The 13,999-nt window shown below is 37.5% G+C and overlaps 1 protein-coding gene across 1 annotated transcript; it reads left to right on the top strand.

Moving 5' to 3' along the window:
• The first annotated feature begins 11,089 nt into the window (after positions 1-11,089).
• LOC145121940 (cyclin-D4-1-like) lies at positions 11,090-13,719 on the top strand. Its single transcript, XM_079057620.1, has 6 exons — positions 11,090-11,710; positions 11,906-11,992; positions 12,137-12,235; positions 12,328-12,529; positions 12,625-12,728; positions 13,311-13,719. The coding sequence occupies exons 1-6, from the start codon at positions 11,387-11,389 to the stop codon at positions 13,524-13,526; spliced, it is 1,032 nt and encodes a 343-aa protein (XP_078913746.1). The 5' UTR covers positions 11,090-11,386; the 3' UTR covers positions 13,527-13,719.
• The last annotated feature ends 280 nt before the right edge of the window (positions 13,720-13,999 follow it).

The raw sequence follows: 13,999 nt of genomic DNA, 5'->3' as shown, positions 1-13,999 counted from the left end.
TTAACAAAGACCAAATTTATGACGTTTAACAAACCACATGGACCATTTGTATAATTTTGTCTATATTTAATAACGACAAAATTGCAAAATGGTCCCCGTGGCTGTCAAAAATCCGTAGTTTTGGTCCAAAAGCGTTTGGTGGTGTATTAGTGGTCAAATTTTGGATATTTTTAGTGAATTTAGTCCATCTACACTTAAAAAGACGAACATGCCCTTATAATTTATATTTTCCATTTTCTTTAATTGCTGAAATATATAAATTAATTTACTTTATTTTTTAAACTTAAAAGGGATATATACAGTAAAGTACCAATATTTTCATCGATTTGACAAAAAAGTCATAAATTTTATTTTTTTGACAGTAAATTCCAAATTACCGACAGTTTTTGACACTTTTACCCTTTTTTTTCCGGTTAGCCGGTAATTATGACTTTTTTGTCAAAAAATAAAGTTTAGGACTTTCTTGTCAAATCGTCAATTAGGACTTTACTGTCAAAAAAATAAAGTTTAAGACATTCTTGTCAAATCGTTGAAAATATTGGGACTTTAGGTGCTGTTTGGTTCGCAGAATGTTGCTGAAGGAATTTGGATTGAAATTGGAAAAGGAATCTGTCAGGAATTTGAATCCAAATCCATATGCTGTTTGGTTGGCAGGAAATGGAATTGGAATTAATTCCAGAATTTGTTTGGTTCGCAGGAAATGAAATTGAAATTCATGTAAAATGACATAATTACCTTTTTGCATGTTTTGCTTAATCTTACCTTGTTTTCTAACTTATATGTAAAAATACATTATGAAAATTATAAAAAAAAAATGAGAATTTTGGCGGTGGTGGCAGTGGTGGTGGGGTCAGTGGCGGTGGCGGTGGCGATAGTGGTGGGTGGCGGTGATGGTGGCTGCGACGGTGGTGGTGATGGTGGTGGTGGCATTGATTGTGGTGGCGGAAGTGGTTGTGATGGTGGCAGTGTCAATTGGTGGTGACAGCGACGACGGTAATGGTGCTGGTGGTAGCAGCGACGGCTGGTGGCGGTGGCGGTAGCGGCGATGGCATTGGTAGTGGTGGTGGGTAATGGCCATGATGGTGGTGGCGACAATGATGGTGGTGGTGGTGGTGGTTGGTGGTGGCGGCGACAGTGGTGGGTGGTGGTCATGGCGATGGTAGTGGTGGTCGGTGGCAATGGCGGCGGCGGCAACGACGGCAGTGGTAGTGGTTGTGGCGGCAACGGTGGTGTTGGTGGTCAGTGCGGCGACATCGATGGTGGTGATGGTGGCGGTGGTAGTGGCGGTGGTGGCAGTAGTGGTGAGGGCAGTGGCGGTGGTAGCGGCGACAGTGATGGGTGGCAGTAGTGGTGAGGGCAGTGGCGGTGATGGTGGCGGCGACGGTGGTGGTCATGGTGGTGGTGGCATTGATTGTGGTGACGAAAGTGGCGGTGATGGTGGCAGTGGCAGCTGGTGACGACAGCGGCGGCGGTGATGGTGCTGGTGGTGGTAGTGGTGGTGGTGGTTGCGGCAATGGTGGCAGCGTTGGTAGTGGTAGTGGTAGTAGTGTTATTAGTGGTGGTGGTATGTAATGGCATTGGTAGTGGTGGTGGGTAATGATAGTGGTGGTGGTGGTGGTCGGTGGCAACGGCGATGGTGGTAACGACGATGATGGTAGTGGTGGTGGCGTCGGAGGTAGTGGCGGTGGGTGGTGGCGGCGGCGGTGATGGTGGGTGGTGGTGGCGGCGATGGTGGTGGTCATGGCGGTGGTAGTCGTGGTCGGTGGCGGAGGCGGTGGTGGTGGTTGTGGCGGCTGCGGTGGTGGTGGTGGTGGCGGTGGCGGTGGTGGTGGTCAATGATAGTGATGGTGGTGGTGGTGGGTTTTTTGATAAGTACAAAGGGTATTTTTGTAATCTGCTACTTTCCATGATGAGAAGGAATGTTTTCCATCCAACTTTGGAAGGAATTCACTTTCCACCATATGGTGGAAAGTTTATTTCATTTAGGAATCCTTTTCCCTCCTCTAAGTTCAACCAAACGCATGAATTCGAGGGAATTGGAATCATTTTCCCTCGAATTCCATTCCTTTCCTGCCAACCAAACGCACCCTTAGTGTATTTTCGTAAGCCAAGAAATTTTAATTGGGACTTTTGTTGCAGCACCACTGTTTTTCTTACCATCATTATCTTTACCCTGACACAATTATGATGAGGAGAAACATATGCAAAAGAGAGAGAGAGAGAAAGGGTTAAAAGACTTGTAAAACTTTCTTCTTGCTTCGCCACCAAATCTTGAACTAAAAAGTGGGGACAGATTATACAAACACAAACAACACATGCCTATTCAAAAAGGTGTGAATGTGGAGAAGGGAAAGAATGACAATTTCATTTTTTTCCGGTTTCTTATTTCTCCATTTTTGGGACTGCAAAAAGTTAACACAACCCTGGTTCTTTCCTTCTTTATTTCTTGATTATCTCCATTTTTTTCAATGTCGGTTTGTTGAGATTAAAAAAATGAGTTAACAAGAAGCAAACGTTAAGGATTTCAATAGGATCTAGCTGACTAGAGAAGGTTTCAATAACTCTTATGCTTAAAGAGTATCATACCATTAAATTTCTAACCAAAAAAATGAATATATACACTAAAGTCCCAATATTTTTAACTATTTCACAAGAAAGTCTCAAACCTTATTTTTTTGACAGTAAAGTCCTAATTGACGATTTGACAAGAAAGTCCTAAACTTTATTTTTTTGACAAAAAAGTCCTAATTACCGGCTAACCGAAAAAAAGGTAAAAGTGTCAAAAATTGCCGGTAATTTGGACTTTACTGTAAAAAAAATAAAGTTTAGGACTTTCTTGTCAAATCGATGAAAATATTGGGACTTTAGTGTATATATCCCAACAAAGAAAAAATAAATAAATAACCCAACCCCCTTTCATCTTTATAGGAGGAGAGCAGCCCCTTCATCACCACTCTACCCTCCACTCTCTATCATCACCGATGACCGGAACAACTGTCGGCGACAACCATTATTGCCGAAGTTCACTAACGGGTTTCCTCTCTGATTTTGATGGTCGGAGACTTCTTTTCTCGGGGGTGAGTTCATTTCTCAACAAAAAACATAAACCCTTCATATCCTATCTCATCCCGTCCTCCTCTTCTTCAAGATGAATCTAAAAAAAGCTGCACCATTCCCCTTCAATTTATGATGTCTTGCCGAAAAAATGTGCTCAATGGGTTGCATCTGGTTCGCCACAACCATCACCTCGACTATAGATCTATTTCGAAAACACAGTTAGATATGCAGGTACGATGGTCGTCGATGAGGGTTCAATTGGTCGGAATTAAGAATTAAGGGTGAATGATGAGAGTGTCGAACTTGGTGATGGCAAAGGGGGGACGAACGCAGGTGACAACATAGGGGGCGACCGATGATTTATAGAATATGCAGATCCATGGCTTTAAAAAACAGACCGGGGTTGTTGAAGGAGGTGGTGGCGAACTGTGGTGTTTCAAGGTGGTCGTGGATAGTAGTGATAGATAAATAGGTGGGTTATACAAACAATGGTGGTGTAACGCCCGTGTTTCTCGCTAAACATTAATAAGATGATGTAATAGTAGGGTCACAAATTGTAACATATTTTTCGTAATAAAGAAGAATTATGTGAATATTATGTGTTTCATGATTATCATAATATAATAAAATAGGAAAAATCAGCCGAATCGCTCGTAAATCGTAAAATAAGTGCGCCAAAACATATATATTATTATATATTTAGAAAGTACACGTCGTCCTGACCCCGAAAATATAAATTTCATAAAAATCCGAATCCGTATAAATTATATATGATTTTTATAAGATATAAAAATCAATCGCGCACAAGGAATGTGTGACGTAAAAAGCTATGAAGATAGTGGTTGACTTTTAGCTAAAGCCACCAAAAAGAAAATCGTAGTACTCTTTAAAATAAGAATTTTGAGAAAAAGAATGCCAAAAACGAAGTCCGTACGAAAGAGTTATGATTTTAGAAAAATCATTTAGTTTTTTTTAAAATATGGACGAAAAATAAATTCAAAATTAGCCGACAGAGTCTAAACGAAAGTTGTAGATCTCGTCGATAGCTATGTGTGGATATAAAGAATGTCAAAAACGGAGTTCATATGAACAAGTTATAATTTATAATAGCATATGTACGTATTAGGTGTCGGTTAGAGCTGAAATTCGGAGTCGGGACCTCATCAACTATTTGTTCAGATTCTGAGGTGAGTCTTCCTCACCATGTTTAGCGGGTCAAATGCACCAATGCCGACCCATGGTTTATTATGTTAGGGTTCTAGATGTGTGCGTGACTCATGCATATGTATGTGTTTGTATGCTTAGTGGGCGGGGCCCAAAGGTTATTATGTATGTTGTTACTTGTTATACTTACATGTATGTATGCTGGGCGAGGCCCGTTGTGCGAGTTAGGGCGAGGCCCGTTATAATTAGTGGGCGGGGCCCATTATGCGAGTTAGGGAGAGGTCCATTACACTCATTGGGTGGGGCACGTTGATTGACAAATCCGTATGCCGGGCATCAGTGATTTATGCAAGGTCTTTATTTCAGCATGATATGAAATAAGAAATCTGTATGCCAAGGGCATCAATTGAAGGGTTCAGGGTTAAAGGATGTTTTCAGTTTTGATGGTAGAACAGGCTATTGTGATTGTGTTTTGGATTGGTTCCACCTGTGTGGGGGTCAGGCAAGTATGGGATTTCGGAATTTTAGCAATGACGTGTTGGTTCGGCAGTTAAGGAGCAGTGACTTGTTCGGAACTAAAAGGTTTAACTCCCAAATAGCCTATCGTTGCTCATTATGTACATGGATTTTCTAATTTCAGGACGAGTCTTTTACTCGAAGGATTATCTAATCCCTTTTATCAAGTGAAAAGTTTCCGGCAGCAGTGAATGGTCAGCGATTCTGTTTTCCAGTGGAAACAAAAAGGTAATCAGAAGTTGGGTAATCAATTTGGAATACAAAGTGCAGTTGAATTAGCAGTGGTTCAGTATAGGCTGTCTGTCGGGGAGTTAGACAAGTTTAAGATTTCAGATTCGGGCAGAGTAGAAATGGTTATTTTTCAGGGGTTAATCTAAGTTGAGTGGTGGTTGTCGAGTCCAACAAAATTAATAACCCTAAATATAACACACTAAAATAGTGTATAGTGGTAAACGGATCGAATCCACGGAGATTGGTTCAATTTTATAACTCTATGAAAAATCTCTTTGTAAAAATACTTGTAAAATAACAATAAATGAAAAATGGGGGGGGGGGGTTTGGTCTTTTGAGATACTTGAAATAAACTAGAATTAAACTAAGATTTAAATAGACAATTTCAACAAAAATAAGAGTTTGATGTAAAATCAATAAGAGAATGATGGTTGACTTAAGGTTTCCTCACTTTGACTTTTGATGAACATATCATTAGAATCCAATGGTGCAATACTTGATTTAAATCCTTAATTTGGCTATAGTAATCCAAGAAGCTTGAGATTACCTAGACTTTTCTTAGTTTTTAAAATGGTTAGAGAAGCTCATAACAATTTCCTTAGTCAAAGTCACAATTTCCATTAAGCATGTAATTAGTGAAAGTCAACTAGCATTAAGAACCAAAAAGTCACCAAATCCAAGAGGAGTCAAATGCTTTTACTACCATGTTGGAGAAAATCTTTTTATGATTGTGTGAAGCAAAAACAACACAAAAATCATTTGTTGCTTGCTAATTTGAGGATCCTTTACTTAATCAAGAAATTAGCCAACTAATCACCACAAACACATTTAAACTCATGAATAAAAACATACAAGTAGTGATAAGATGTTAAAACACAAAACATTCCCATAAAGATTTAAGAACATGTTCATGGATTCTTCAACATTCAACAAAAGTTCAAAGGATTCAACAAAAGTCAACCAAGATTAGTTTAGCCAAGCATGGCTAAATTCAAAGAAACAAAGTTAGTTAAGATTGTACCAAACATTTGATAAGAATCAAGAGAAGAAAAGATGAATTTCTTCAAGGTTTTTGGCCTTCAAGTTGCTCCTAAAACTCCAGAGAGAATGCCTCCAAATCGGATGTAAAAGATTCCACTAAAGTGGCACACCAACCTTCCCAATATGGAGCTTTAGACAAAATTCCGAAAATGCCCCAGCGGGAATCCACGCGGGCCGCGTAAGAGTGACGGAGATTTTTGTTGGATTAGATGTCTAAGCCCATAACTATTATTGGTATGTACTTGACCCGAGAGTAGCATGGTCCATTTGGGTTGCATATCATCAGGACAATTTGTTAGGATGGACTTTTGAGAGAAGGTTATTTATGGTTTATTAATATATTATAAGTTATAATATATTAATATGAAATCATATGTTTTAATTAGTATCGATCAAGAATTAATTTGGAATTAATTTAGTGATCAAAAGAGACTAATTAAATCTATGGGGACTAATTATGATAATTAGTTATATTTATATGTGTTGGGCTTATGATCCATGTTGGACCAAGTTTATGTATGGATATATAAAGAGTTGGGCCACATGAACCATGGATCATAAAACCCATGGGTATGGATTATGGGTTATACCCATGACCCTTGGAATCCTACATATAAATAGGTTACTCCATAGCCAAAATCACCACTTCTTTTCTTAGAGAAATATGGAGGTGTTTTGGTGCATGGAATTCTCTCTCAAGAGCACCTTTGTCCTAGATGTGTTGTGATTCCATTTGAGGCATTTCATACTATTAGTGCTAAGCTCTTAAGGTCAAATACATCAAGACTTCAAGCCACATAAAAGGTATGTTTCCCTAACTAGTATATTATATGGTTTATGTCAAATGCATGCTAGTTATAGGTTTAATGCCTTGGAAACCATTTGCATGTATAATGATTGAAAACATAGATCCAAGGTATTTAGGGTTGTATGTGCACCATAGGATGTTGTATTATACCAAAATCCAACAATTTTGGCCTTCTTCAAGTCTTGGGCCTCCACAGCTTAACCATTGGCCCAGTTTGAGCCCGATCAGTTTCTAGTCCATTTTTCTTCAAGATTTCTTCAATTTGAGCCCAATTTATCTTCTCCAAACCACTCATAGCTCCCGTAGTTTCCCAGTCATCAATTCCCGCATCTTGCAAATCTAAAGTTTAATTTTTCCAAGCCTCCAAATAATTAACAAGCCCACTTCATGCATCATCTCCATCGCCATCAAGCCCAAAATCCTCGTTGTCCTCCAAGTCCGATCGCTTCCCAAGAATCCCGCTCTGCTAGTCTCCAAAAAATCTGCAATAATGCTCAAGAAACTAGAAAGTACCCGAATGCGGTCATAAAATAACAAAAAGGAAAATATGCATGGAAATTATCTAAATTGTGAATGAAATATGCTAAAATAAACTATAAAAAAGAAGTAAATAAAATGAAGCTATCATTGAGTAAGGATCCGTTCATCGTCAGGATTTGGGAGCCCTGCTAAGGCTGGGTTCAGCTGCATTTTTGGAAGGTTGTTGTATGCTTGGGGTTGCTTACTCGGTCCGCATCAGGGTTGTGGTTGAGTTGCTCAGGCTATCTGGCGTGCCTGGGATGGTAAGGAATGATTTCGAGGACGAAATCTAATTCAAGTGGGGGGGGGATTTGTAACACTCGATTCTAAGTATGAAATTATTTCCGATTGTGATGGTTTCTTTTTGGCCACGGCGTGGTGAAGCCTCACTACAACGTGGCGATAAGCTTTTGGGCCGCAGAGTTAAAAGAACCACCACGACGTGGTGATTTTGACCACGACGTGGTGGCGGCTATTGGAGAAAACCCTAAAGTTATTTAAACCCCTTAACCTCTCATAGCCTCCCTCCCATCAGCCTCCATCTCTCCAAATCGTCCCTTGCAAACCCTAGATCCCTTGTGTGAGTTTTTAGCCTTAAAGTGTGTGTGTTTGGTGCTTGTGAAGGAAGGAGGTGGTGGAATATCATATTAGGAGTCCAAAGCAACGTGGGTTCAGGAGTTTATCTGATAGGTTTTATACAAACAATCCTATGTGTGCATGCAACCCTAATTGGATCTATGTTTTCACTATAAGACATACAACTATATGAACACAAAATAAACCCTGGCATGCTTCTATTATTTTCGAAAATCATATAGAAGTGTAGTAGACATACCTTTGTTGTTATATTGCAATAACAACTAGTTTCCTTGATCTCTTGAACTCTTGAAAGCAAGCACCACAATTGTAGTGCCTCTAATGGCTCACAAACACCTTGAAGCAAGAAGGCAATTAAGAGAGAGAGGGGAAGGATGCTAATTTTCGGCCCTAGGGTTTCCCTTGGAATCAAGTGTCCTAAAATTGAAGCATAGGGCATCTATTTATACTGTAGGGTGCTAGGGTTTCAGTCTAAACCCTAATGGATAGCTTAGCCACCAAGCAGCCCAAGGAACCTTCTGGAATGAGGCCCTTGGACGAAAATATGATGATCCCTCATCATAATTTCGTTCCCCCCTTAGTCCATTAGGTTTCCCAACCCAAAACTCAACTATCACACATTTGACAGTTTATACCCCTTTATTTAATTAATCTCTTTTAGTCACCAAATTAATTCCTAATTAATTTATGACTAATACTAATTAAATAAATATGATTTCTCCTTTAATATATTATTCTTATAATATATTAATAAACCATAATATCTTCTCTCTCATATCAAATTACCTTGTCAAGTTGCTTTGGTGAAGGCAACCCAAAAGGACCATGCACACTCGGGTCAAGTACATACCAAATATAGTTACGGACTTAGACACTAATCCAACATTATCTTCCTCAAGCATCTCAAGGAGGTATAAAGTCTTCATTTTGTTGAGTTAGTTGATAGATCTATGGATTTTGTCCACTTTTCTCTATGCCTTGTTGCTTTGGAAGGTTGAATCTCATAAATCTTCCAACTTTATGAATCTCCAGACCATTTGGAGCATTTGGCTCTTTGGATCTGATTTATATTTGAGTTTTGAGGTCATGCATGGAATTTTGGTCCTTTTGACCCCATTTGACCTAAAAAGAGTTCAAGACATGCATTGGACATGCATGTCTGAAAAGCACCGATTTTATGTTGTCTTTGGTGTTAGAAACTCTTATGGAGCCTTTGGGCAAGTAATCTTAAGGATTGAGTGAATATTGCTTAAGTTATGTGATGTTTTGGACCTTAAAGTTGAGATCTATGCACTCTGGAGGGTTCTATTGGATAAAGTTGGAAACTTTATCCATCTAGACCCTATTATGGACCAAATATGAGTTGGAGACCCTTTTGAATCGAAGGAATTGGCTGAATGCATTAAGCTGCTGAAAACCTTGTTACCACGGCGTGGGAAGGCCACCACGACATGGTGGCAGGGTTGGTTGCGACTGTTTTGTCGTTTTCGACACCACGACATGGTAAAGGGCTACCATGACGTGGAGGGTTGCTGAGTTGACTCTTCTTGACTTTTGACCGTTTGACCCATTTGACCCAATGAGGTATTTTGGGTATTTTGGATTATGTTTGAGAATTAGTCTTTTGATGGTTAGGTGTCGGTTAGAGCTGAGATTCAGAGTCGGGACCTCATCAACTATTGTTCAGATTCTGAGGTGATATTCCTCACCATGTTTAGCGGGTCGAAGACACCAATGCCGACCCATGATTTATTATGTTAGGGGGCTAGATGTTTGCGTGACTCTTGCATATGCATGTGTTCGTATGCTTAGTGGGCGGGGCCCAAAGGTTATTCTGTATGGTGTTACTTGTTATACTTGCATGTTTGTATGCTGGGAGGGGCCCGTTATGCAAGTTAGGGCGAGGCCCGTTATACTCAGTGGGCGGGGCCCGTTATGCGAGTTAGGGTGAGGCCCGTTACACTCATTGGGTGGGGCCCGTTGATTGACAGATCTGTATGTCGGCGGGGCCCATTATGTGTTTGTTATGTATGGTATGTTGTATTTTAGGGAACTCACTAAGCTTTGTGCTTACGGTTTTTATGGTTATGGTTTCAGGTACTTCCGGTTCGAAAGGGAAGGGCCTGACTTGATTGCAGCGCAACCACCCATGTTCCGTATTATGATGATTTTGAAATTTTACTCTGATAACTGTTTTCTTATAAAGTACTTCTGAATATTTAGAAAAAAGATAATGAATGTTTGACTCAAAGATAATTAATGTTTTGGGTGAATTAAAAATAAAATTATTACCTTATAATTTTTGGGACGTTACAAATGATCAGATGAGAGATTTATGGATTATAGGCCAGTAGAATAATAGATGTTTGTAAAGCCTATGTTATTTCCGTTTGTGCTTACGTATTGTATTAACGATGACATCCCAACATTTTTAATATAATTAAAATATATTTATTCGGAAATGCTTTGATAATATGTTTATCATATTTTGGGAACAAATTCCGCAATACTATTCTTCAAAATGATACTCTGATTTTTAAATAAAGCATAAACAAATCAGTTTTTTCTGGCCGTGAAATTGGGGATTGTCACAAGTGGCGACGACTTTGATATCTAAATATGACAGTTCCGACGAGGATGGCGGTGACGTGGATTCTCTTAGTTGATCGGTGGTGATGATGCCGGTATTCTCTTTTTGTGAGTTTTAGAAAATGAAATGACTAATGAGAGAGAGAGAGAGAGAGAGAGAGAGAGAGAGAGAGAGAGAGAGAGAGAGAGAGAGAGAGAGAGAGAGAGAGAGAGAGAGGAAGGTATTTTCTTTTTATTTGTTAAAGAAAGAAAAAAGTAAAAAGAATTTAAAAAGAATTATTGAAGGGCATATTTGTCATTTCAGGTTGGGTTTAGACCGAAACTACAACAAAATATCAACTATAAGGACCAAAACCACATAACCTATCCAAAATTGGACCATTAATACACCATCAAACATTTTTGGACAAAAACCACATAATTTTAAAAACAACATACCATTTTTACAATTTTGTAATTAATAACATCATAGACCTGATTTATAAAAAATGAAAATATTTTGATTAAAAAAAAAGTTTAGAGGACCTGAGAGAGAGATTTAGATATATATATATACACTCACTTCATCTCTCTCCTCTCACTATGCCCTAAAACCAAAACCCTTTACACTTCAATTTCTCTTCTCCTCTACATACGCCGCACTCTTTGCTTTTTATTTTACTCCTACTCTGTTTATTGAGAGTAAAATACACCGCAAAGAGTGCGTTCTTCATCTCTAATCTTCAATCAGATCGATCTTTGCGACACATACTAAAGACCCAGTTTTAATCTGTATTTATTCTTTCATTTCTGTTTTAAATCATTCAATCAAAGGTAGTGGGGATTGCCCCCTTGAAAGTTCTTGTGTTCTTGAGGGTTTCTTTAATGGCCGATTGCCTGCTATCAAGTTTATTATGTGCTGAAGATAATGATAGTTTATGTTATGATTATGATGATAATCACAAGAATGTGGATGATAAATTATGGGGTCATGGGAATCATCTAAATATTAATCAAAATCAGCCCTCAATTAAGAATCATGATGCAGAGGACTCTGTTCTTGATTTTCCTTTGCAAAGTGACGAGTGTTTGTCTGTGTTGTATAAAAAAGAAAGTGAACAGTTTGTGGGTTTGGATTATTTGATGAAATTAAGAAATGGGAATTTGGATTTCGTTGCAAGACAACAGGCTGTTGATTGGATTAAAAAGGTTTGTTCATGTACATGATCATCTTCTAGATTTTTTTTCGATGAATTAAATGACTTCTTTCGGAAATCCTGGATGTTTTGATCTGGGTTATAAACATCCCTTAGAAATTCACAGAAAAAATTCATTTTTTATTTCTAAATTTGGGCAATCTTGATATTTCTAACACTTTTTGTGGTTGCTTTTGACTTTGACCAGGTTCATGCTCATTTCAACTTTGGACCCTTGTGTGCATATTTATCGATCAACTACTTGGACAGATTTCTTGCTGTCTATGAATTCCCTGTAAGTTTACTATTCATTTTCATCATGGATTATGATTCAACACCAAGTTATTTAATTTTGTTAGAAATCTTTAAAACCTCAATTCAATGTTCATTGATTATACCGAATATAAATGCAATCTTACATATGCTATTTAATGAACAGAAAGACAAAGCTTGGATGATGCAATTACTTTCAGTAGCCTGTTTATCACTTGCTTCCAAAATGGAAGAGACTGAAGTACCCCTCATTCTTGATTTACAGGTCAAACTTGTTTTCATAATAAAGATCTTGACTTTTTGTGTAGTGTGATTTTAAATTTGATTTTGATGTTGAGTATGTGAATGAATCTACAGGTTTGTGAATCAAGATTTGTATTTGAAGCAAAAACCATTCAGAAAATGGAGCTTCTTGTGTTGACCACATTGAAATGGAGGATGCAAACAGTGACTCCATTTTCTTTCATTGATGCTTTCATTGGGAAACTCGATTGTGATCAACCCATTTCAAGATCTTTAATTTCAAGATCAACCCAACTTATATTATGCTTCACTAATGGTAATTAAAACTTGCATTTTGTCTAATATGTTATGTGTTGCGATATGATGGAGCGTATATGAAAGAGGGCTAAAATGGTAATTTTCATCATGTAGGAATTGACTTCTTGGAATTTAAACCTTCTGAGATAGCAGCAGGAGTGGCAGTTGCTGTGGTTGGACAAACTCAAATTTCTGCCCTCTTTCAACATGTACAAAAGGTAATGATCATATAATGCCTTCTTTCTTTTGTACATTCTGCATGTTTAGTTGTATTTTAGCTTAATTTGTTATCATGATGATCTAAAAAGATTTAAATCTTTCATCCAAAGCTATATCATTCACAATCGGTAATAGCAATAAATCCAATATTTTGATTACACAAAAATGAATTATTAGGGTCCACCTTGATTTCTTTAGCTTTTGGAAAGGATTAGCTTAAAGATTGATGATATCGATTAGTACTCATTACATTCCCTCTATTATGATGGCTTTTTAAAAATCTTTTTTTTTGGGAGCTATTGCTTAATATCTTGTACTTCATGCTTTAGAAATTGTACAATGCTCCAAACATGGCTTTTTTTTGTGTCTCTAAAATCGATCCATCGATAAAGATCGATGCTTTTTAGTACTATTGATTAATAGTACTTTTCTTAGAGCTATAATTAGCAATAATACAACAATAATTACAATAATTTGTACTTTTAGACTTTTAGTTAAAACTTGTATAGTGTTTCCAAGATTGATGATTTTGAGGAGTACTAATTAAATTTCTTTTCTTTGTTTGATTTGTGTTTTTGAAGGAGAGGATTCTTAAATGTGTGGAATTGGTTAATGAGTTAAGCGGTGGTTGTACCAAGAGCATAAAGAGTGGTACATTGCCACGAAGTCCCATTGGTGTGCTTGAAGCTTCATCATGTTTGAGTTACAATAAGAGCGATGATTCAGGAATCGAATCAACCACGACCAGTAAAAGGAGGAAGCTCAACGATAGAACGCCTTCTCATTTGGAACTTTAGATTGTTTTTTTAATTATCTATAAATAAAATGCTTGAATTTGTTTATTTATTTTTAATTTTTGGTAGGATGAGTGTTTGATGTGCTTATGATAAGAGAAAAAAAAATGTCATGGGCTTTTAAGTTCTTTAAGAAAAAAGAAAATGTACATTAAGTTTAATGTTTTTTAATAGAAGCAATTTGTTGTAGTTTTTATTTTAAGACTAAATGTTTATTTATGTATTGATGCATTATATTATTTCCCTTTTATGTCATAAAGTTGTTTTGTAGAGGGAATATGAAACCATGATTTATTTTAGAACCAGCATATATTTGAGGTTTTATTGGTAACATGCTTAAATGGTTATCATGTAGCTTTGTAATTTGTATAAGTTGCATAAATTGGAAAAATATTAAACATTGTTGTATAATTCAGTAACACATGAAACCGTTCATGCATAACTTCATAATAAGGAGTTAGAACATTGTTGCATAA

The sequence above is a fragment of the Lactuca virosa genome, chromosome 6, assembly GCF_052849685.1.
Source record: "Lactuca virosa cultivar CGN04683 chromosome 6, Lactuca_virosa_CGN04683_v6, whole genome shotgun sequence".
In the NCBI taxonomy this organism is placed as follows: Eukaryota; Viridiplantae; Streptophyta; class Magnoliopsida; order Asterales; family Asteraceae; genus Lactuca; species Lactuca virosa.
The sequence above is the reverse complement of the archived record's forward strand: the minus strand, read 5'-3'. Positions and strand labels throughout refer to the sequence as shown.